This window comes from Carettochelys insculpta, chromosome 1, assembly GCF_033958435.1.
Source record: "Carettochelys insculpta isolate YL-2023 chromosome 1, ASM3395843v1, whole genome shotgun sequence".
Lineage (NCBI taxonomy): Eukaryota > Metazoa > Chordata > Testudines > Carettochelyidae > Carettochelys > Carettochelys insculpta.
This window is the reverse complement of record NC_134137.1, coordinates 264,389,025-264,411,994: the sequence shown is the minus strand read 5'-3', so window position 1 is coordinate 264,411,994 and position 22,970 is coordinate 264,389,025. Positions and strand designations below refer to the sequence as shown.

The 22,970-nt window shown below is 41.2% G+C and overlaps 1 protein-coding gene across 5 annotated transcripts in view; it reads left to right on the top strand.

Annotated features, from left to right (window-relative positions):
* The window catches only part of TMTC1 (transmembrane O-mannosyltransferase targeting cadherins 1), a 262,529-nt gene that overhangs the window by 21,592 nt on the left and 217,967 nt on the right, over nt 1-22,970 (top strand). For 3 of the 5 annotated variants that reach the window (XR_012647083.1, XR_012647084.1, XM_075006377.1), the window contains exons 2-5: nt 806-983; nt 2,686-2,759; nt 3,654-3,830; nt 5,466-5,672. The exons of 1 other annotated variant lie outside the window; for it this stretch is intronic. Coding sequence is in view for 2 of the 4 variants with exons in the window: in XM_075006377.1 (XP_074862478.1) it covers nt 806-983; nt 2,686-2,759; nt 3,654-3,830; nt 5,466-5,672 (636 nt within the window). In the remaining 2 variants the exon portion in view is untranslated. The remainder of the gene's footprint in view (nt 1-805; nt 984-2,685; nt 2,760-3,653; nt 3,831-5,465; nt 5,673-22,970) is intronic. One more of the 5 variants, XM_075006395.1, reaches the window with a different exon arrangement.

Here is a 22,970-nt window from a genome sequence, read left to right as displayed (position 1 = left end):
AAACATGAAGCTTTGCTGAATCATGGCTTTAATGGTTACAAGTGAAAATACGAGTTTTTTTTAATAATTCAGTTTTAAAGGATAATTATTCACATCCTAGAGCTACCACATAGCTTAGACCAAAATATTAAGGAGTTCACTGGCACTTTAAAGATGTAAGACAATTTTATTATGGCATTAGCTTTTGTGAGCTGCAGCTCAGTTCGTCATATACATGAAATGAAAGAAAAAGAAACAGACAGTATTACCTCTGAGCTAATTCAATCAGCATGGATATGGATAAGAAGAGAATACCCTAAGTGGAAAATTACCTATTGTAATGAGCGACCTATTCTCAGTCCCTGTTCGGACCCATTCTGATGGTGTCAAGTTTGCATATGAATTCCAGTTCAACAGTTTCATGTACAAGCCCTACTTGTTGTAAAGGCCCAAGTGACATAGCTTTCATGTTGAATTGCATGGTTTTACACTGAGGGGAGTTTATAAAGCATCTATCAATAAGATAGTTTGCTCCAGTCTCTGATGTTAGCTTATTACTTCGTGTGCCGTGAAATTTGCCAAATGCAACCACACATTTTTAAAAGGCAGGGTGGAGGAGGAGGCTGCAGCAGGGAGTGTTGTGTGTGGTGGTTTTTTTTTTTAAATCAAGATTAACCAGATGTTCTGAGTAGTTTTACCCTAATTATTTAACAGTCTACACTCTAAATTATGTATTTTGTTTGGATAATGTGTGTGATTTTTCTGCTTTTGCAAGGATTCCATGGCCTAATTATATGTATTATGTTCTGTTTTTGTTTCCTTACAGGCTAAACATATTGTTGGCTGGTATGAACCCATTCTATTTCCATGCAGTGAATGTAATTTTACACTGTCTAGTGACTCTCATCCTAATGTATGCTTGTGACAAAGCTGTATTCAAGGATGGTCAACTGGCTTTTGTCACAGCTCTCTTCTTTGCTGTGCATCCCATTCACAGTGAGGCTGTAAGTATGTATGTAAAACAGGGATAATAACTAAAAGAAACACATATTTATACATTACAAAACCCCAAACCTTTAAGTAATACAAAACATGTAATTTACTGTGACTCAGTATGTTGCTTACTTTAAGGTCATCAGGAAAAAAAAAGTTTTCACAATAATAACATACATTAAGAATATACTTCATCCTTGCTATCTTTCCACTTAATACTAGCTGCAATTCCAATTAACCAGCAACAATAAAATAAATACAATGTTTCAGCAGAAAAAAATGTGGCTCCCCACCATCTCTCAAGCTCAGAAAACTTAGTGAGGCATATGTCCTGCTGAGACATTGTTGTGTTCCTTTAATCTTTGTTTTTTCTTTTCCCCCAGAGTGCCCAATTTCTAAACAGAAAAAGAGTTTCATGTAATTCATAATAGAGCTTGGTGTGAAATCTGGATCAGATAATAGGAAGATGCTGATACAGATGGTAGTTCTATATTGAGCCATGAATTTGCTCACAGAACTCTTAATATATTTTTTAAATTTAAATTTAAAGCTTCTTTGAGTAAATTTCATGACAAAGTTGCAGTGTATAAGCTTACCTTGCTTTTCTACTAATCACAATAAAATGCAAGACATCAAAATAAACTGATACCTCATTTTAAAATTATCACTATTTTAATTACCATGTAGGTAAAATAGGTGTTTTCTTTCAAATGGGGATACAATTTCTTCTGTTTCCAGATGCACAACAGGTGCATTTCTAGTTAAGAATGTTGCCAGTGTCGAGTTTTGTTGTTTATGAGCTATTGAAAACTAGTGACTGCTAGTGTCGAATTTTTGAGGAAAGGGACCATTAATAACAAGAGTCATGAACTTTACAGTTACCTCCTGTGATGTCTCTGAGAGCTAATCAGCCAAACTCCTTTAGATAATACTGCTTTATAATAAAAATGAGGTTTTGGAGAATGCAGGCTTTGAAGTTGCTGATGTCCTAAATCAGAATGTGGGGAGTTTAAAGCAAATACCAAAGCACTGAAGATAATTATGTCATCTTAAAACAGCAAAAGTTTCAAAGGCCCTTTGAAATTCTTTTATGTGCAGTTTCTGAATTGTTATGAACAGGAAATGCTGAAATATTTAGTAATATGAATAATTATAAAAATAGTTGCCAATTAGAGTTTGAAAAACTCTCATGTGTAGTGAGTTGGCCACTGCAGTTTTATTATCTGTCTGAACTGATTATCAACTAACATTTGGCTAATAAGTTATCTTATTATGTAGGAGTGACTCTGGTAATCCATGGGAAGGATTATTATCTAAAAATTAGTTTTTCACAGTATTAAAGAAAATGATTATACTTCTCAGTTTAGTGCATGAGGAATACATTTCTCTTTTTGATCCCCATTTTAATTATTTAATAAAATCTTAAACAGCTATGTACTTGTTTTCTGAGCCACTTCTATAAATCTTTTTTTTTAAATTTCATTTCAGTCGTTGTTGTTACACACAATAGCTTATTTATTCTCAATCTATATTAGAAAAATACCAAAATTCCTGGTTACTTGGGTACTAGAGGGTAGGGAAGAAAGAGAAAAGAAATGAGTTGGAAAAAAAAAAACCCCATAAAGCAGAGGCAATTTATTTCAATGACCCATACTGACTCTAAACAATTTTTAAAGTGTAATTTTTGTGTCTTTTTTTTTTTTCTGCTCTTAGGTAACAGGTATTGTAGGCAGAGCAGATGTCTTAGCCTGTCTACTGTTTCTGTTGGCTTTTCTCTCCTATAATAGGTATGGAGCTCTAATATTAAATATTATGAGATGTTGTGAGACCTGAATTTTGGCAAGGGAGGAATCCATATAAAATCCTAATTATTGTATTTTATTTGAAATTGACAAAGTAAGTCCTCCCAACCCATGCTGTTTTTAAGTTGCTCGTTCTGAGCATAAAAGTGCTTTTGGACCCTTCTTTCACTGCAAATTGTGTGCGTGACTGATATTAGTAAATATATATATATATATATATAGCCAATTGCTACAAACTCTTACTGAAATTAATAGGAGTGCTCACACACCTATGGCTAGTTCTGCTCTCACCCTTAGTGCCAGCAGCTCGAAGCAAAAGAGCAGTCTTGTAAGTGCAAAATGGTCACTCATTTGCATATCTGAGTTGCTTATTTGCGTATTCACAGCAGAATGTAAGCAAGAAAATCAGAGATAAGGGATTGCCGATAAAGGGGGTTTTTGCTAGCAGAACCACATCATCATTGCTTGTTTCCTGCTGTGAATATGCAAATATGCAACTTGAATATACAAATGCATGGCTATTTTGCATTTGTTGGCAGTCCCTTATCTCTGATTTTTTCCAGGGATAAGGGGCTGGTGACAGCAGGGTTTTTTGCCAGCAGAACCAAGTCTTCACTGCTTGTATTACTCTGTGGATATGCACATGAGCAACTCAGATATGCAAATGAGCAGCCATTTTGCGTTTTTGAGACTGCTCATTTGCCTCAAGCTGCCGGCACTAGGAGTGAGTGTGGCTCTAGCTTATATGTTTGCAGCATTGGGCCCACAGATATTGAGACTATCTTAATATTTTTAAAATTATGTAAATACATTTGTAAAACTAATGAACAAATACGACAATGACTTGAATTAAATTCTCTGTATCAACTCTCTTTGCAGGAGTTTGGATCAGTTTTATGTTGGGGAACATTTCCCTCCCACTGCCTCTCCATTCTTCTTGCTGCTTAGTTTGTTTCTTGGGACCTGTGCAATGCTGGTGAAAGAAACTGGTGTCACTGTGTTTGGAGTGTGCTTGATTTATGACTTGCTTTTCCTCCCGTACAATAGACTCGGACTGTAAGTAACTTATGTTCTTCTATCCCTATAGAAGTTAACGGGACACTCCCATTGACTCCGGTAGAGTTAGGGTTTCATGCTGTGTATTAGTTTGTTTTGCTTGGTACTGTTGCTTGATAGGTAGGTAGCAAAGGGAAAAGCAATGCAGGTCAATTAGAGCTAACTTTGAAAGGGTTTGATTTTTATTTTTGAGTTAATTCTGACTGGTAGTATCATAGGTTTTTAAAACTTAAGGGGTTTTGCAAAGTTATACCAATACTTGTTTGAACTGTTTGTTCAAATGAGATGACTATGGAGGTTAAGTTCGATGTTAGATTTAGTAATAAAATCAGATATGATCAACCATTTCTATAACATTTTATTTGTGACCTCACTGATGCTTAAATTGGAACTCTTATGAGCCATCAAGCAATGTTTTCTCTGTTAAATATGGAAATATGTTTTCATTGACTTTTGGGTTGCTTAAGAATTCTGCAGCTAGAGAATCAGCAGCTGTCACCTAGTTAAGAAAAATGAAATCCAGTCAAGGTGACCTATCACAGTCTTAGTTCTGCCAGTAACTAGATGGCCCCTTATTTGTGGTGATGTTGCCTGTTTAATAGGCCCTAACAGGCAGAACCTGTTGCATCCTTCTCTCCTCCCAAAACATAGTGTGTTTATGCTTTCTACATCCCTGTCCCCTTTCTAATGTTTTATTTCTACAAATCAGTGATGAGCTATGATGCATTATTAGAGCATTTTCTTCTCACTTCAAATATATAACTTTGCAAATGACTTGCTAGAAGCAAGTTAGGGATTTCTTTGGGATTGGCAGTCAGAATGCTTGTAATGCTTATGTTTAGAATGCACTGTGTGGAGTTTAAGGTACAATGTGGCTAAGGATACTGGAAATCTTTAAATATTCAGGTGAAAACCTGTGCACTTATTTTCTGTTCTTCTTTTCCTTGGGTTCTTGTTCCAGATGTCTCTAAATACTGTTTCCTTATTTCAGTGGCATTAAATAACAGTTACAGCTGGCCTTACAAGAGTGAGGCCCAGCTGTGATGCATTTTAATATTGATTGATTATAATTTGTGTCCTAGTGTAGCAGTTTATGGTGCTCAGAATTTTGTCTGTTTACTTGATTTTTAGAAGTAGAAGAGGACTTGCAGCCAAGTGTTGCTGAGACTCCTTTACACACACACACACACACACACACACACACACACACACACACACTCCTTTTGTTTAACAAGGGAGCTGCAACAAAAGATAATAGTACATGTCATTAGACAGTGCAATTTCTCCCACCTCATTCCCTCCCTGTAATCCCTCTTGAGGTCTGTAAGAAAGATTTGTACTAGTAAATACTGTGAGGTTCTTCTAACACTGTAGTTTGTAGCACTGCGTATGATAGCTAGGAATCCCATTTTTCCTGGCCCTCCATAATACAAAGTAGTGGTGAAGTAAATGCCAGATCTTTACATGTAGAACTGAAGGAAATGTCATTTATTTTATTAAGACAGCAGTCTGGGATAGCTTTCTAGTACTCCCTCTTTTAATGAAGTAAACATGAGACAAATGAACCATCTCTTAAAAAGTCTTTCCCCTCTTTTCACCCTCCCTTTTGTGCTTCTTAATTCAATGAGTAATTAGGAGACATGGAGGGGGGCATCAAAGGCTCACACGACAGCCAGTGGCTTCTCCGTCTGCTTCGCTGCAGATTCCTCCATCCAACAGGGAGAATGGGAAACACCGGTATGCTCACAAAGGGACCTGGAACTCATGCCACCCTGCCTCACCTGAAGCACAACGGAGCAGCAGTCTTTCTGTCTCAAACAAAGCCGTATGGGCTATTCTTAGGTACTACGCACCACAAGTGGGTCTGATTTTTCTTTTTTCCTCAACAGGTTGTTTTATACCTTTTTGTATATTTTGATTGACTTCCTTTTCTTTAAACCTTTTTATACAAAAAAAAATTATACGTTTTGAGTGAGTTAACTGTGTGTGGCAGGGCAGGGCAGGGTGGTGGTGGTAGTAAAGAAGTACATTTCTGCTGATTCAGAAGAACAGATTGTGATGCCATTTTACAGATGAGAAACATAGGTATTTTTAGAGAAGACCAGGCACTAGAGAGAGGGCTTTATTCTTACCTGGTGGGATGGAGTGCTGTTTTGTGTTTTCTTATCTTCCCTTTACTCTTCCAGAAGAAGCAGGTGGCATTTTGATGTTAGTTTGAGTGGGGGAGGCACACATCCTTTTACCTCTAAAACAGGGATGGGGAACTCTTTTTTTTTTTTGGCTCAGGGGCCACTGATCCATAGAACAGTCAGTTGGGGTCCATATAAAAGTGAGAAGCAACCCCCCTCACTGATGTGGCCCCTTGCTGAGACATCTCACACCCTTCATGCTCCAACACCATGGGCTGGAGGGTGGAGAAGCGGGGACTGAGTTTCAGTTCTTCTCCCAGTAGCCAGAGTAACTCTTCTAAGGGCCCAGCTCAGGACCAAAATGTGGGAGGTGGGGGGATGTTCAGCGTTCAGCTTGTGGGAGGGGCTAATGGGGAGGAGGTGTGGGGTCTAGGCAGGAGGGAGGGTGCAAGGACAGGTTAAGGATGGGTGGTCTGGGTTGGAGGGAGGGCGCAGGAATGGGTTGCGGGAATCTGGGTGGCAGGTAAAGTGCATACGTGGGCTGGGGGAAGCAGTAGGAGGAGCTCAGGAGAGGGCTGGAGGTGAAGGGCCAATGGGAGAGGGGTGCAGGAGCAGGGTGGGGGGATCTGAGCAGGATGAGGGGTGGTAGCAGGCTGGGGGAGCTCACCTTGTGCATCACTGCTGCTGTCTCCTCCCCTGGCTGGGGATACAGCAGCAGCATAATAAGAGCCTCTCCAGGGAGCTTTTTCTCCTGCCACTGCAAGGTACCGCCTCTCTGTGCTCTGATTGGCCAGAATTCCAGCAAATCAGAGCAGCGGGGGAAGCCTCTCTGCAGACAGCTCTATGCTGCTGTTCCCTTCCCAGCCAGGGGAAGAGAAGAAGGCACTGTGGCTGTGTGGCTTCCTGCATCAAAAAGCTTCTTTAATGGCTTTTCCTTCTCAGTAGGCTACTGATACTGCCTGCTTGTAGTTACTTACAGATGTTACTACATGCTGCATCGCCCGTTTTTTAAGAATCATGCAGATGAGGTAACGCATTAATGTTTGTTTGCAGGCGCATGAAACTCTAAAGCTGAAAATCTAAATAATTAGCAACCCTGTTGGTGTTTTACTTTTAAAGGTGTTCTTTTTTCCTGAATACAGTTGTCTGAAATGTGTTTTTCTTTTCTTCCAAAATTAACAGTATCCCCAGTATCTTTTAATTGCAGTCCTTTAAGGCAGAATGGCTTTTTAAAAAGTCTGCTATAAAAAGTAACTGCTTTTAGAAGCAGTATGTTGGGATTCTTTTTTAATTGCAAAATAGTCAATGTGTTTTAAAGTAGAAGGAAAAATAACTTAGCAATTTATGCTTTTTAATCAAAGCATAAAGTTTCCATAGAGCTTCAGTGACCTGAGTGCTGTCCAAAGTCATTTGCAGTTAGGCTGTTCTGGAAATAGTTCCCAGAGACCTGCAATGCAGGCAAGGTGTATTGCTAGAATTTAGACCAGCCAGGGCCAGACAGACTCTTCCAGCAGACGGTCTCTGCATCAGACCATTGTGTGCCCTATAACAGGGGTGCACAAAGTGGGGGCACGCCCTCTGTTGGGGGAGGCATGAAATTTTGTAAGTGGGAGGCAGCATGGCTTCCTCTGCGTCCCTTGTGATCTATGCTGTCTCAGCCAGCCTCTCCTGCCACAGCCTCCATTGCCTCTGGAGCATGGTGACCAATAGGAGTGGTGCCCCACCCACTGCAGCACCTTCTGGGTCAATCAGAATGTGTGGAGGCATCACTGGGAGACCCTGTGCTAGGCGAGCTCCCAGCTGGGTAAGGCAGCCAGTCTGGCTCCCACAGCGCATTGGCACCTGAGGCACCAGTGGGAGTGAGTGCTGCTGCACTTGGGCGTGGGGGGAGGCGGAGTGAACCAGCCTGGGATCATCGTCCTCCCTGCTGTACAGCAGCAACAAGTTCCATGGAGAGTAGAGCAGCAGTGACAACACCTACAAGGTGGAGGTGGTGATGCAGGTGAGCCCCTGGAGTTTCTCTGCCCGCCCCCCCCCCCGAGCACCCTCCCCCCCCCCTTCCCCTTTGGGACGTCCCTTGCGTACCCTCCTGGGGTACTCTGCCTGACCATCCCTCTGCCTTCAGGGCACCCCCTGGAACTCCCCAGCACCTCCATTTGGAGCACCCCCTCCGCATCCTCTCCTGTGGCCCTCCCTCAGGCTGAGGGGCCCTGCTAATTACAGGAATGAAAAGTGGGGCCTGACATTAAAAGCTTGCTCACCCCTGCCCTATAATACCACTTACGGCCGGCTGTAACTGCCCCAAAATACTCTGCCTGAGTTATTAGCATCTCACTGTTTGAAGATGATTTGTAAGTGTGGGCAGGGAGGGGAGAGGGGGGTTGTGTTGTGACTCAAGACCCTTGTCAGAGTTGGGAATCCCTATCAGTAAGGCCCTACCGCTTTTGTGTCAGTGGCCTCCTCCATGTAATCTGCTTGCAGCCCAGGGCTCTTAGCTGCTAGTCTGGTCATTCTGGGGCGAGATACTTGTCCTTCCTCTGCACGGCCCCTCTTGTTGGGGAGATCAGATCCACCGCCACAGGCAGCACAAATGAGGGTAGTACCCCCTCACTTCTGCAATGCAGCAGCCTGGAGCTGGGCTCCAGGTGGGGCAACCTGGGTTTTGTTGCTTCTGTGCTGGCTCCAGGCACCAAGCCCAGGGATCTTCTCGTGACAGCTCCTCTTGGGGCTCAGGTCTTGTGTTCTTCTGCTGGCTACAGCTGTGGCAGCCTTGGAACAGGACTTCTTTCCCCTGCCGCTTGGGGCAGCCCAGGTTCAGGCCTCCTTCCCACCCCTGCCACGTCAGCTGGGACTTGGTGCAGCCCAGGCTTGGAGCTGCTGTTCTAACTCTCAGGGCTGTCACCAGCAGCACCTTGGGGGAGCCTGGGTTCATTGCTCCCAGCCTCCTCCCCTAGTTCCAGCCAGGTCTTGGGGCTTTCACCTCTCCCACTGCTTCAGCCAAAGCTCAGGCTTCTGCGTCCTCTGCCATCACTCCAGCTGAAATGTGGAGTTTCCAGCCTCCAGCTGCTCCAGCCAGGGGAACCTAGGTTCAGGGCAGTCCCTTCCCACTTCCAGAAACCTGCTCTGACTTCAGGAAGCTGTGAGGGTGCTGCTGTCAGAATCCAGCGCTGAGGGCAGAACAGAAATCAGAGTGACAATCTTAGCATCACCCCTCAGATATCTCTGCAATGCCACTTCCCCCCGTGATCCCATTTTTGGTTGGCACACCCATGATTACACCACCATCAAATTTCAGATGTAAACACCTGAAATTGTGAAATTGATCAGTTTTAGAACTGTCTAGTTGTGAAACTGACCAGAATGGACCCTGACTTTAGTAGGGCCCTATCTATGAATAAATATGTATACCAAATCTGTGTCACTAAAAATCTACACAGAGAATGGATGCAGAAGGAATCTGTCCAGTATGTTAATCAGTATGTTTCATTCAACTGCTCTGTTTAATGTTTTAAAGTGTTTCTGTGCTTAATGAATCAAGTCCTATGTACCAGTTTTAGTGGAAAAACAGCTATGATTGCATGACTCTTGCCAGCTTTCCCCTTCTAGCTGCCTGTGTGTAAAGCTTTCAGAAGCTGATACATGGTTTTGACCACAAACAATAGCTAGTCTTCTGTTGAGCATTGTCCATCATCCTGGTAGCTGTAAGCCTTACGGGATGTATTTGTGTGCTAGAGTTACTGAACAAATGGGCACATGGATGGATGGACTCACAGACAGACATATTCTAAAATATATATGTTGATTTTTAATTCTGGCAGTTTATTTTAGTTATAAACAGCAGGTAAATCCTTCCCTAAGCATGACCACAATAATAACATTAACCTCAACAGCCAAAAATCTGTTGCTGATGGAGTGGCCTCCTCTTCTGCTCCTCTTGGTTATGCATTTGCTCAGGCAGCTTAAACTAATTGCACATTTGCCAACACACTTGGCCTATCAGCATGTGAAAACCCAAGAATTTGTCTGTACAGATATTCCAATATAAGGAATTTATTAAAAATGTGCCACACTAGTGCTAGGTAGTATGTGTTGGTTTTAGGATAATTACTCTACCTCTATTTGTGGAGACTAGACACCCCCCCCCCCTTTTTTTTTTTTTTTTTTTTTTTTTAAAAAAAAGGAAGACATGGAAATTAAGTGATTGGCTCCAGAGGCCCTGTTAGTTTTCCAATCAGCAAGTGAACTAACCAGTTAGGCCTCTCCACAGTTGTACATCTACGCTAGAGTAAGAGGGCAGGACTGGGATTGGTATTAGTTTACCTACTGTGTGTTGATTGTTCATTAGCTAACTTTTAAAATACCAGTACACTTAAAGGAACAAAATTTAGAGAAAAGCCTTAGGTTGAACTAAATGGCACCAGGAGGTGAAAGTAGTCAAGTGTAGGGAATTTCTTTTATTTTCCCCTCCTTGGAGGATGTTGAGCACTTGCAGTAAAAATTCACCCCATCCTGAGGACCAATGCAAGTCCTTTACACCACTAAAGTCCCATGTAAAACCTTGACTTGCAGGCATTTACTATACAGCGATACTCAGTGAAAATTGCTTATTTGTGCAGTCTGTGTGTTCCATTGTTGATTTGTGGAGCCTGTAGGTGATCCACCTGCTTCACAATACTGCTTGTCTTTTCACTGTACATGGAAGTCACATTAAATTAATATGGAAATAGATCCAGTGTCCGTTTTCATTTGGCTTCCATGGAAGTACTGACATTCAGTGTCAAGGAGTTAATGGTGTTTGAGAAGTATAATTCTTGAATAGTATGGACAGGGGAGTTCATGAGTGAATTGGGCCAGTTTTGTATAAGGGTTAAAGTATGGACTGGAGAGCACTATTCCCTTCTCTCCAAAAATAAAGACCCAACAGTGGGAAGTGCCACCTAAATTATCCTGGGCTACATCTGTTGCAATTCATGTTGTCCAATTTTGCCTTTCTACACTCATCTATTAGCCATCTTTTTGTTAAAGCTTCAGGACACTTGGTAAAATCATTGGCACTATTCTTATTAGTGGAAGAATCCAGGTATAGCTTCCCATTCCATTGATGATGGTTGTTCTGGAAACTTGTGTGCATACCAGCTATAGAGTTATTTCAGGTGAAGAATGATGGACTTTGAGGGCTAAGCAGCATAGATTTGGGAGTTTTCCTAGAGGATTTAAGGGATCATTCTTTCAAAAACTAGTAGGACATCAGTCTCATCAACCTTGTCTTTTAGACAGATGGTTGGAGTCATATGACATGAAATACATAAGGCTTTACTCTGCCCCAGCAATTGAGACTTGAAATTTATTTTTACAAAGGCAAAATCTACTAGTGTGCCAAATGCCTCTCTCCTCTTTTCTGTATGGTTTTACAAAGTACATTGGTCCCCCACTTTGGATATGCATACAATTTGCATTTTGACTTGAGGAGGAAGCACAGTAAATCCATTTTCAGGTCTCTTAATTCAGTTGCCCCAATATTCTCTTTCAACTAATGCATTTAAAAGCCTTAATCCTACATGGGCTTTGAGAATGTTGGAAGACAAATTTCAACACTCAGCAGCAGACACTTGAAGTGAAGCTTTTGAGACTATGATGAGTGTCCAGAAGGCTGGATTGCAGAAGGGAATCTGGTAAACGCATTCCACATTCTGAAAGAACTGCATGTAAATTCAGATAATGGCCCAAGTGTGCCTTGAAAGACAACATTTGGGCTCATGCTGTTGGAACACTGCTATCAATTGTTTGCTTTCCAAGTCTGACAGGTCTCCTAGCATCTGGTAACACTTTGCTTTGCCTTGTGAATTCGCGTTACCTGTCACAACTGATCACCAGACAGCTTAGAAAAAGCCTTGTATTAAAATTTGTTGTAATTAATTTTTAACCTCGCCTTTTAATGCTAGGTTTAGAAGTTTCAGAAAAGCAACATCACTTGCCATCAGAACAACACAGTGTTCCCAATGTGTAAAGCTTCCACTATAAGGTCGTTTTATTATGGTTGCTATAGAGTCTCCATTCTGAGTGCTAAAATCTAATAAAATCCTCTCCTTTTATAAACTGTTAATTCCGTCTTTGCAAACCAGCTGTGGAGTTAGGGTATATTAAATTCAGCGTGCATTCTCTAAAGAAATGGGTTTGTTCATTAGTTGCCCTAGTATAGAATATGTGAAAAACAATTCCCTCCTATCTTTAAAAGATTCCAGCAAACCTCTCAGACACTGGCTTTGGAGAGAGAATGTAAGAAACAGGTCTATTTTTCTTTATCTGTTTTTTAATAAGGAAAACAAAAATACAGAGGGAATAATTATCAATCAGTGGAAAACAAAATTTTGGCAGGGGTGTTTTTTTTTTCTTTTTTCATTCAGTTTTGCTTTGATCAGGCAACATCACTACATATACTGCACTGGCAAACTATGCAGAAAATTTCTGCAAAGACAGAGTTGCTATTGTATGTCCTCTGGTTCTCTTAGCATAATTACTGTTTGCTTTAATTGCCTTTAACAGTAATCTCACCTAATCTGTGCATGGCAACACTTTATATCCCTGCTGTACCCAGTGATACATTTAGGATTTTGTAAAGTAGAACAGTTTTTGTTTTTGAACAAGTTCAATTTAATATTGTCTCCTGTCCATCCCATCCCTCTTTCCGTGCTAGTTAAAGGGCATATAGACTCTTCCGAAAGATAAATAGATGTAAAGAACACATTTTAATTTCAAGTGATTTTCATCTTTTAGGAAGCTTTTTATCTGGCCTGTGAAGTCTTAAATGGCTTTCAATTCAATTACAGTTCAACAGGTTTTCTGTCCATCTGTTCTGATGACTTCTTGCCACTCCCCATTGCAGAACACCAATTGTGTCTCCTTCATGGAGATATACATACCTCACAGAGCTTGAAGGGACTCTCAACGGGTCATTAAGTCCAGTCCCTTGCCCTCTTGGCAGGACCAAGCACTATTCCTGGCAGATTTATTTTTTTAATCTCTTTGCTCCAGACCCCTAAATGGCCTCCTCGAGGATTGAACTCACAATCCTGGATTTACAAGGCCAATGCTTCATAGCTGTGTGTATCACTGATGGTCATATTCACTACATCAGCATTTCTTTAATAAATTTGGCTTGGAACACATACCATGCTGGGTGGTGGTGGGGGCTTCCATACCAAAAAATTGCCACACATAATCCTCAAAGGTTGATTTAAGAGTTAGTATTTTAGATGTCTCTTATTTTACAAAGATAAAAGAATAACAAGAGAAAATAATCTGAATGAACAACTAATATCCTTCTGATAGGAGGATGGTTAGCAACCCTGTAATTAAACATGAAAATTAAACACAAACCCAAATCAAAACATCAATATAACAACCGAAAGAAGGATGCTGAGCTAGAAAAACTGCTGTCCTTCCTTAAAGCTTAAAATAACATTTTTAAGAAAAAGAAATGCAAAACAAACTAAATATGGAAAATGTTCTAAAATTTTGTGTTGTTTTTTTTTGTAAATTTGTTATTACAGAAAACTACTGGATAATAAAAATAAGTAACATTTGACAGTTTAATATTAGGAGCGATGCTGGAGAGTTGGCTCCTTGTATCACATGATTTCTCTGAACACAAATGTTGAAACAATGCAAATTGATACTAATTGTTTTGTCATGAGTTGCATAATAACTATACTGTTATGAAAGTTATAAATATTAATATACCTATAATCTAAATGATTCAAATATCTTAGTATGTTTGATACATCCATAATTTAATATTTCAGAAGGAAAACTATTGCTAGCATCAACATTTTTTCATGTAATACCTATTCACATCACACGGAACACAGTTTGGGAGATGCTGTATTACACATACAAAGGCCTGCATTTGCCTAGGCCTATCAGGTACTTGCACACTCAGTTTTGCATTTCCTCAGGCATCTGGGCTAATGGCATTCATGAGCATAGGAATTTTTGCATGTCACTACTACAGTTAAAGAGCTCAGAATTTTTTTTCCCCCCCCACTCTGGTCATTGTTGAATGGGCATTTTGGATAACCACTTTAATTAATGCTTCATTTTTTTTTCTTTGCAATAATATTTAGCTATTAAATATTTTCATACAAATATAACAGTAATATGTTTATGGTTTTGTTATCAGTAATCTTTCATGGTGTTTTCAATGGTACTATTTCAGTTTCACACCACTTGAGAATGTGCCCCAGCATTGTTTTTGTTAGTCCTGAATGCAAGTATGTACTGAACATGTGTAAAGGAGAGAGAGAGAGTGAAAACTGGCAGGAAGGTGCGGGCGGGGTGTCATTATTTGTGTTTCTTGATATGTTGGTTCTGTGTTTGGCTGAAGAATGCTATTTGGGCTGGTTTGCCTCTTGAGTCTCATCTCCAGGGAGGGAGCTGAAAGAGAGGAATGTGCACTGCAAAGCTGATATTACTACAGCCAAAGAGAATCATTCAGCTGATGATATACCTGGTACCCCTGGCCTTTAAGCAAATACATGGATAAGGATACTACACTTTTTAAATAGCCTTGGTGGTGGTAAGCATTCCAATGCTGATGCAGTCAGTTAGCGTCATGCAAGATCTTTGCCAGTAAAGGAGAAGTCCAGAGGCTTTTCCCTCCACTGTTTCATTCAATTGCTCTTCTTCACCTGCCGAATGCTGCCCTCTTTGTTTGTAGGAGCATCTGTGATTGTTTGAGCACTCAGCGCTCATACCATGACCATAATATCTGAGTAAGCAAATAGTTGTGAAGAGAGCTCAACGGCTTGACCATTGGCCTACTAAACCCAGGGCTGTGAGTTCAGCCCTTGAGTGGGGAGAGGCATTTAGGGATCTGGGGCAAATAAATTAAAAAAAAAAATATGTCAAGGGATGGTGAGAGTTCATCAAATCTACTCCCTTGCAAAAGTCCCTTCCAGCTCTATGAGATAAGTATAGATACTGGTCCTCAGAACAGCCCTATAATGTGGGGAGGAGCTGTTATCTCCATTTCCAGTGAAGGAATTGAAGCATAGAAAGACCAACAAAGGAGGCAGTAGCCCAAGATCCAGCATCCCAAAAGGGCCTGGAGCTCTGAAACTGCACATAACTGTGAGGTGGGGAACAGTAACATGGTCTGGGCACCATTTGAGGGCTGACTTCCCTAGGCTCTACCTTGGCCTCACCCTTTTTCAGGGTGCAGAACCAGGCCCCATCCCACCTTGCCCTGGCACCCATAGCAGTTGTTGGCCCCTCTGACCAAGGAACTTGTCCAAATTTACACAGGAAGTCTTTCATGGAGCAGGAACTTGAACTTCGATTTTCAGGCCCTAACTAGTGCAATTAGCCACTGGACCACCTCTCCACGGTTCCTCAGAAGAGGTACTAACTGAAATATTCTCCCCCCCCACCCAAACAACTATAGAAATGCAGAAACCTAGTGCATGCTGGGTTTCCCCAGAAATCTGAGAACTTCGCTACCCCTCATGTTTTAGCACTTTCATACAGACAATCCAAACCATAATAATCGCTGGCTTCTTCTCTTGGTCTTGTACTTGGTAGCTGGTTACATTATTGACTGGGATCTGACTTGTTATCTTCGCTCCAGGAAAATTAAAACAAAACAGCTTTTCAGTGTGAATTAGTTAAATGAACAGTATGTTCTCCCTTTAACTTCACATTTGGTATCCTTAATTATTTTTCCCATGTACCACTCTAGCATTTGAAAGAGATGAGATGTTTTTCTCTATTTGAAAATAGTACTTTAAAATTTTCCAGCGATAGTCTGTAGGTTTCTTTGCCTTGTAGAAATCCATTTTATTAAGATTCTGATGGTTGGAAAATGCTATAATCTGGGAGCCTGGAAAAGCCAGACTCTAATAAGAATCCTCAGTTACCTAAGACCACATGAACAGCTTTCTAATAATAAAGACAAATGTAATCCTGCATCATCCTCTCTCTATAGTGTAGTCAGTGATGAGGTAGGACAAAATCATATGGCAGTTTTATGAGCTTGCTGATCCATAAACAAATTTATTGCCTTATTGGCCTTCTGCTTTCTGCCGTTACGATGTGATAGTGGTTCAACCTTAAATGAAAAATTACATTTTAAAGTTTAACCACAGCTAATCTTTAGAGAGAAGGTTGCTACTTTTTAATCCATTTGAAAAATGTTTATGCTCTATGGCTGCGTGTATACTAACAAGTTCTTTTGGAAAATTGGGCCCTTTTTTGAAAGAACGTACAGAGCGTGTACGCACACAATTCAATCTTTTGGTCCAAAATCGAGAGAACATATCTCTTCTTCCGAAAGCCCTCTTCTGCTCCTGGATCAGGAAGAGCAGCTCCTTTCAAAAGCTTCTATTGACAAAAAGCATGTGTAGACGCTCCATGGTCCCTTTTTTCAAAAGAGCAGACTTCATGGCACTGGATTTTTCGATCCCTGGCCTGCTCTTTCAAAAGAGCAAAGGCTGTGTGGACCCTCTCCGTCGAAAGGGCGGATCACTCTTTCGATCCACTTTGTGTGTAGATGCGCTCTTTTGAAAGAGGCCTTTTCGGAAGAGATCTTCCAGAACAGCTTATTTCAAAAGGTTGCTGTCATGTAGACACAGCCTATATATGAATTATTTGTGCAGAAGAGGAGAGATTTTTTTTTTTGGTTCCCCACATCCTCTGTTTTAAAGACATCCATTTTGTCCTAACATTACCCTCAGAGTAAGGAGAACTAGGCATGGCGTTGTGCAGTGGCAGGAACATTCCCTCCGTTAGCCAGATGGAGTTGATTTGAGGAAGCCACATAACTAAGAACTCTCACAGTGGTCAGAGCCTCACTTCTGCCAACTAAAGAAGTGAGGGTCCAAGATTGGTACCTTAATGCTGATTCCCTATTGCTGCAGTGTCACTAAATCTTCATCAATCTGTCCTTTCCTTATTGAATGAAAGGGATCCAACTTGGACTATCAGTGCAAATGTATGATTCTGTGGAAGCTGAGAGCACTGAAGAGCCACAGATACTTTTGAATCTTTTTCAGTACTACTGGAACTGTCTCAAATATCTTACTTCTTAACCACTGAAAAGGCCCATTATGCTTATACTATATAAAGCCTTACCCAGTAATTTCTGTAATAAGCGCACAAAATTCTTGGTGAGCTATACCATATAGAAAGACATCCATGCTTGAGATGAAGATTTCAAATGATGGAAAGTCCACCACACCCCTAGATAAGTTGTTCCAATGGTTAAATACCCTCTGTGACAGGGTGAGGCCAGTGGAGCAATTTACAAGGGGAAAAGCAGAAACAGTCCTGGCAATCAGGCAGAGTGGGAGCAGCAGGGGAAGAGGCTGCCCTAAATCAGTTAGTGCCTGCTGGTCCCGCTTGTGTCTGCCTGTTAAAAACCTTCCCCCAGGAGGGCAGGGGAAGAGAGTGGAAGAAGAGGTGGAGAGGAGTGAAGAGGTTCCCACAGCCAAGGAGAAAGTCTGAGTGGTGCAGGCAAACCGGGTATTCAGCCCAATCAAAGCAGGGGACTCCTACCCACTGCCCTTCAACCCCAGGGACCAAAACCTGACCCCCTGGTGAGGGTGAGTGGGCCCCACGCTGCAGGAGTGTGGGCTGAGCAGAGGTCTGGGGCCCAGGAGTGACATGACCCCTGCCATACCTCATTTAAAGTTTTATAGTCTGAATATTGATAGTCTAAATTTGTGTGGCTTCCACCTGCTAGATCTCATGCTTTCTTCTGCTAGCATAAGGGGCTGTCTATTAGAAATTTCTTCCTCATGTAGACAGCAATCAAGTCAACTCTTAATCTTCTCTTGGATAACTAAAGAGATGAAACTTCTTAAATCTCTCCCATTAAGACCTGGTATGCAGACCTCAAATCATTCTTGTAGCTGTGTTGTGTTTGAGTTTTTTTTTTCCTGAATGTTTTCCCATTTAATATTCTTTTTGAAATGTAGACACACGAACTGCACATAGTTTTCCAATAATGGTTTCACCAATGAGGTATAAAGAAATATTACCTCCCTTTTCCTACTTGATATTTACTTGCTTATGCATCCAGGAATTGTGAATAAATCATTGCACTAGGGACTCAGGTTAAATTGGTTATGTACTGTGACCTCTAAATTCTTTTCAGAGCCCTGGCATCCCGAAAGAATGGTGTGACCTAAACTTTCTTCCTTGACATATAACTGTGCATCTCACTGTGTTAAAATACATGCTGTTCAGCTAGGCGCACTTTAGCAAAGAATCCAGGTTGGACTATACAACTGATCTGTTCCCTCATTATTTTTCAATCCTCCATTTTTGTGTTATCTGCAGAGTTTACTGACAATGGTTTTTCTTCTAATCATTATTAAAGATACAGCATAGCATTAAGCTGAAAACAAACTGCTATAGGACCTGACTAAAATATTAGGATAATGATCCCCCATTTACAATAACTTCGAGATCAGTCAGTCAACTGATTTTAATCCACTTAATATGGCCTACACTGGAATTTGGGTAGCACTATTTTTTTTTATTTAATAGGAATATTATTCTGGACCATATGGCTATACAGTAAAATGCAATTAATTTTGTATATCAGGCTTTCTGTGTGATGAAAGTAAACACTTCACAGTAAAACAAAGTGACCATTTTAGGTAAAATTAGCATTTTCTAGACTATTTCCCCTTGGGGCAAGAACTGTCTTCCTTAGTGCTTATGCATGATCAACCACAATGGAGTCCCAGGATTAGAAATATGAGGAGAAATCTGAGAAGGCGGAATCTAGTTCTCAGAATGGTGTTGGGTTAGAACACTGTCCCAATTCTTATAAATCGTGTCATGGAATCTTTAATGACTGCAAGTGTTGAGAGCTTCTGTTTGTTTTTTTTTTTTGTTTGTTTGTTTGTTTTTTTTAATTTGAAAGACTGCTTTTACCTGCACCGTGCTTCCTAGCATCTGAGTTGACCGTCATTCACTAAAATAGAGCCTGAGAAGTTGTGGATGGAAAAGTCCTGCTAAATCATCTAGTCCATTTCCTTTCTAATGTAGGATTGCTCCCTCTGGTACACTTTTTTTGGGGTGTCATGGGGCTAATTTTAAAAGCAGTGATGGATGTGGCTTGGTAGCTTCTATTTTCACATTTCAATATATATCCTTATCAAGAAGCACCAGTCTCAGAGGAAAGAAAGTCACGTCCTATTTCACTAGCATCACTCACTAGAATATCTAAGTGGCCTTTGGAAGGCTCCCATTCAAATATTGACTTAACTCAGGCTTGTTTAGTTTTATGAGTTCTTACTTATATACCACAAAGAATTTTATGTTTGTAACTTTAGTTAGAGCCATAATGAAGTTTTTATAATATGTTTTGGGCCAGATTCTCAGCTTGCATATACTGTATTGGCATAACTCATTTGACTCTGATGTATAACCGAGAGGGATCAGACCCAATTACCAGGATAATTTGTGAACAGTGTAGTCTTTCATGTAATAGGTTTATTTAATTGCATTTCTTTTTATATCATTACCTCCTCATAAACCTCTTACAAATTAGAGGTGCAATTTGCAAAACTAAGATGAGTGATTGTTGTTCCATTACCAACTAATGAAGTGTACGTGTTTGTGGAAAGAATTGATAAAACATGTCAAGAATCTCAGAATAATTGCAAAAGAAGTGTTTCTGACTTAGGAATTTATGTTTAATAGATGACAAATCTTACCTCTATCACCTTGTTTAAAAATGGAGGGCAAGACAACAAAATTAACTCTTAAAGAACATCTGTGTATTTTTCAGATGTGAGATAGATATTCAGCACCATAAACGACAAAAAAATTGCTATCACCATCACTGCTGAATGTGGAGTATCATTGACTCCCACTAAGATTCTACTGTTTTTACATCATCAACTGTCAGGTGGTCTTGCTTAGGGCATGGAGCAAGCTTCGGGGAGGGTGGCGAGTCTAACTCCAGAGTTTTTAGCTTATTATATCATGCCCACCCCCCAAATTAATTCAGAATAGGGCTGAAATTTTCAAATGTCCAATGATTTGAGGTTAGTCACGTTTTTTGTTTGTTTGTTATGGTCATCTTAGTGCCTGATTTTTCAGTGACTGCAATGTCCAAGCAGCTCCCATTAAAGCTGTGTGGGTGTTCAAGTGCTTCTGAAAGCCAGACCCCAGATATCTTACCTTGGGCACCTAAAAATTAAAGTGACCAAAAATAGTAGTTTCTTTTAAACACTGGAGGCAATTTTTAATGCCCTTTGAGTAGGACTAACCTGATCATAGAATCCTAGAGCCGGAAGGGACCTCAGGAGGTCATCAAGTCCAGCCCCCTGCCTAAAACAGGATCAACCCCAACTAAATCATCCCAGCCAGAACTATGCCAATCCAGGACTTAAAAACCTCTAGGGATGGAGATTCCACCACCTGTCTCACTAACGCATTCCAGTGCTACACCAACCTCCTGGTGAAATAGTCTTTCCTAATGTCCAACCTAAACCTCCCCCTCTGTAACTTCAGATCACTGCTCCTTGTTCTGCTATTTGTCACCACTGAGAACAGTCTCTCTCCATCCTTTGTAGAGCCCCATTTCAGGAAGTTGAAGGCTGCTCTCAAATTGCCCCTCACTCTTCTCTTCTGGAAGCTAAATAAATGCAAATTTCTCAACCTTTCCTCATGGGTCATGTGCTCCAGCCCCTTAATCATTTTTGTTGCCCTCCGCTGAATCCACTCTAATGTATCCACATCCTTTTTGTACTGGGGGTTAAGGGCCAGAAGTGGATGCAATACTCCAGATGTTGCCTGACCAGTGCTGAGTAGAGGGGAATAATAACTTCTCTAGATCTGCTGGAAATGCTTCTCCTAATGCACCCTAATATGCCATATGCCGTTTTTGGCTACAAGGGCACACTGTTGATTCGTATCCAGACTCTCATTCATTATAATCTCCAGGTCCTTTTCTGCTGCACTGCTACTTGGCTAGTCAGTCCCCAACCTGTTACAGTGCTTGGGATTCTTCCATCGCAAGTGCAGGACTCTGTACTTGTCCTTGTTGAACCTCATCAAATTTCTTTTGGCCCAGTCCTCCACGTTGTCTAGGTCGCTCTGTACCCTATGCCTACCCTCCAACGTATCGATTTGACCCCCTACCTTAGTGTCATCTGCAAATTTGCGAGGGTGCAATTCATCCCATTGTCCAGGTCATTAATGAAGAAGTTGAATAATACCAGCCCTAGAGCCGATCCTTGGGGCACTCCACTTGAAACCGACTGCCAACCAGACATTGAACCATTAATCGCTACCTATTGGGCCAATCAGTCAAGCCAGTTTTCTGTTCATCTTACAGTCCATGTATCCAATCCATACTTCCTTAATTTATGGGCAAGAATGTTGTGGGAGACTGTATCAAAAGCTTTGCTAAAGTCAAGGTATATCACATCCATTGACTTCCCCATGTCTACAAAGCCAATTACCTCATCATAGAAGCTAATCATGTTAGTCAGGCGTGACTTGCCCTTCGTGAATCCATGTTGACTACTCTTGATCACTTTCCCCTCTTCTGGGTGCTCCAAAATGGATTCCTTGAGGATCCCCTCCATAATTTTACCAGGGACTGAGGTAAGGCTGACTGGTCTATAGTTCCCTGGATTGTCCTTTTTTCCTTTTTAAAAGGATGGGCACTACATTTCCCTTTTTCTAGTCATCTGGGATTTCTCCTGATCTCCAGGAGTTTTCAAAGATAATGGTCAAAATCTCTTGAATGACATCTGCCAATTCTCTCAGAACCAGTGGATGCATTAAATCTGGACCCATGCATTTGTGTACCACTAGATTTTCTAATTATCTCTTCACGTGTTCTTTCCCAATGAAGGCTGCCCACCTCCTTCCCCTACTGCATTGCCTAGTGCTGTATGTTGGGATCTGATGTTTTCTGTGAAGACTGAGGCAAAAAAGCATTGAATACTTCAGCTTTTCCTGCATTGTCTGTCACTAGATTACCTCCCTCATCCAGCAGTGGCTCCAAACCCTCTCTGATCACCCATTAATGTGCCTGTGGAAACCCTTCTTGTTGTTCTTCGCATTTCTTGCTAGCTGCAGTTTCATCTGTGCTTTTGCTTTCCTGATTACTCCCTGGCGTTCTCCAGCCGTATATTTATACTCCTCCTTAGTCATCTGTCCAAGTTTCCACTTCTTATACACATCCCTTTTTTGAGTTAGTGCTCACCAAGGATTTCCCTGTTTAAGCCAAGCTGGTTACCTACCATATTTGCTTTTCTTACTGCGCATCAGGATGGTTTGTTCCTGTGCCTTCAATAAGACTTCTTTAAAATAGTGCCAGTTCTCCTGAACTCCTTTCCCTGTTGTATCAGTTTCCCAAGGGATCCTGCCCATCAGTTCTCTCAGGGAGTCAGTCTGCTTTTCTGAAATCAAGGGTCTGTATTTTACCGCTCAGTTTTCTTCCTTTTGTTGAGATTCTGAAATCTACCATCTCATGGTCACTGCAGCCCAAGTTGCCACCCACTTCTATTTCTCTTATTAGCTCTTCCCAGTTTGTGAGCAGCAGGTCAAGCTGTGCACGGCCCCTGGTCAGTTCCTTCAGCACTTGTACCAGGAAGTTATTCCCAACATTCTCTAAAAACTTCCTGGATTGTCTATGCCCGGCTGTATTGGTCTCCCAACAAATGTCCAGGTGACTAAAGTCTCCCATGAGAACCAGGGCCTGTGATTTGAAAGCTTCTCTTAGTTGTCTGAAGAAATCCTCATCCACCCGATTTGGTGGTCTATGGCAGACACCAACCACAACATCGCTTCTTTTGCTATGGCCTCTAAGCTTAACCCAAAGGCTCTCAACTGTCTTTTTGTTCTCCATATACTGGAGCTCTGAGCAATCGTACTGCTCTCTCGCATACAGCGCAATTCCTCCTCCCTTTTTCCCCATGCTTGTCCTTCCTGAACAGCTTATACCGTTCCATGACTGTGCTCATTATGCAAATCATCCTGCGAA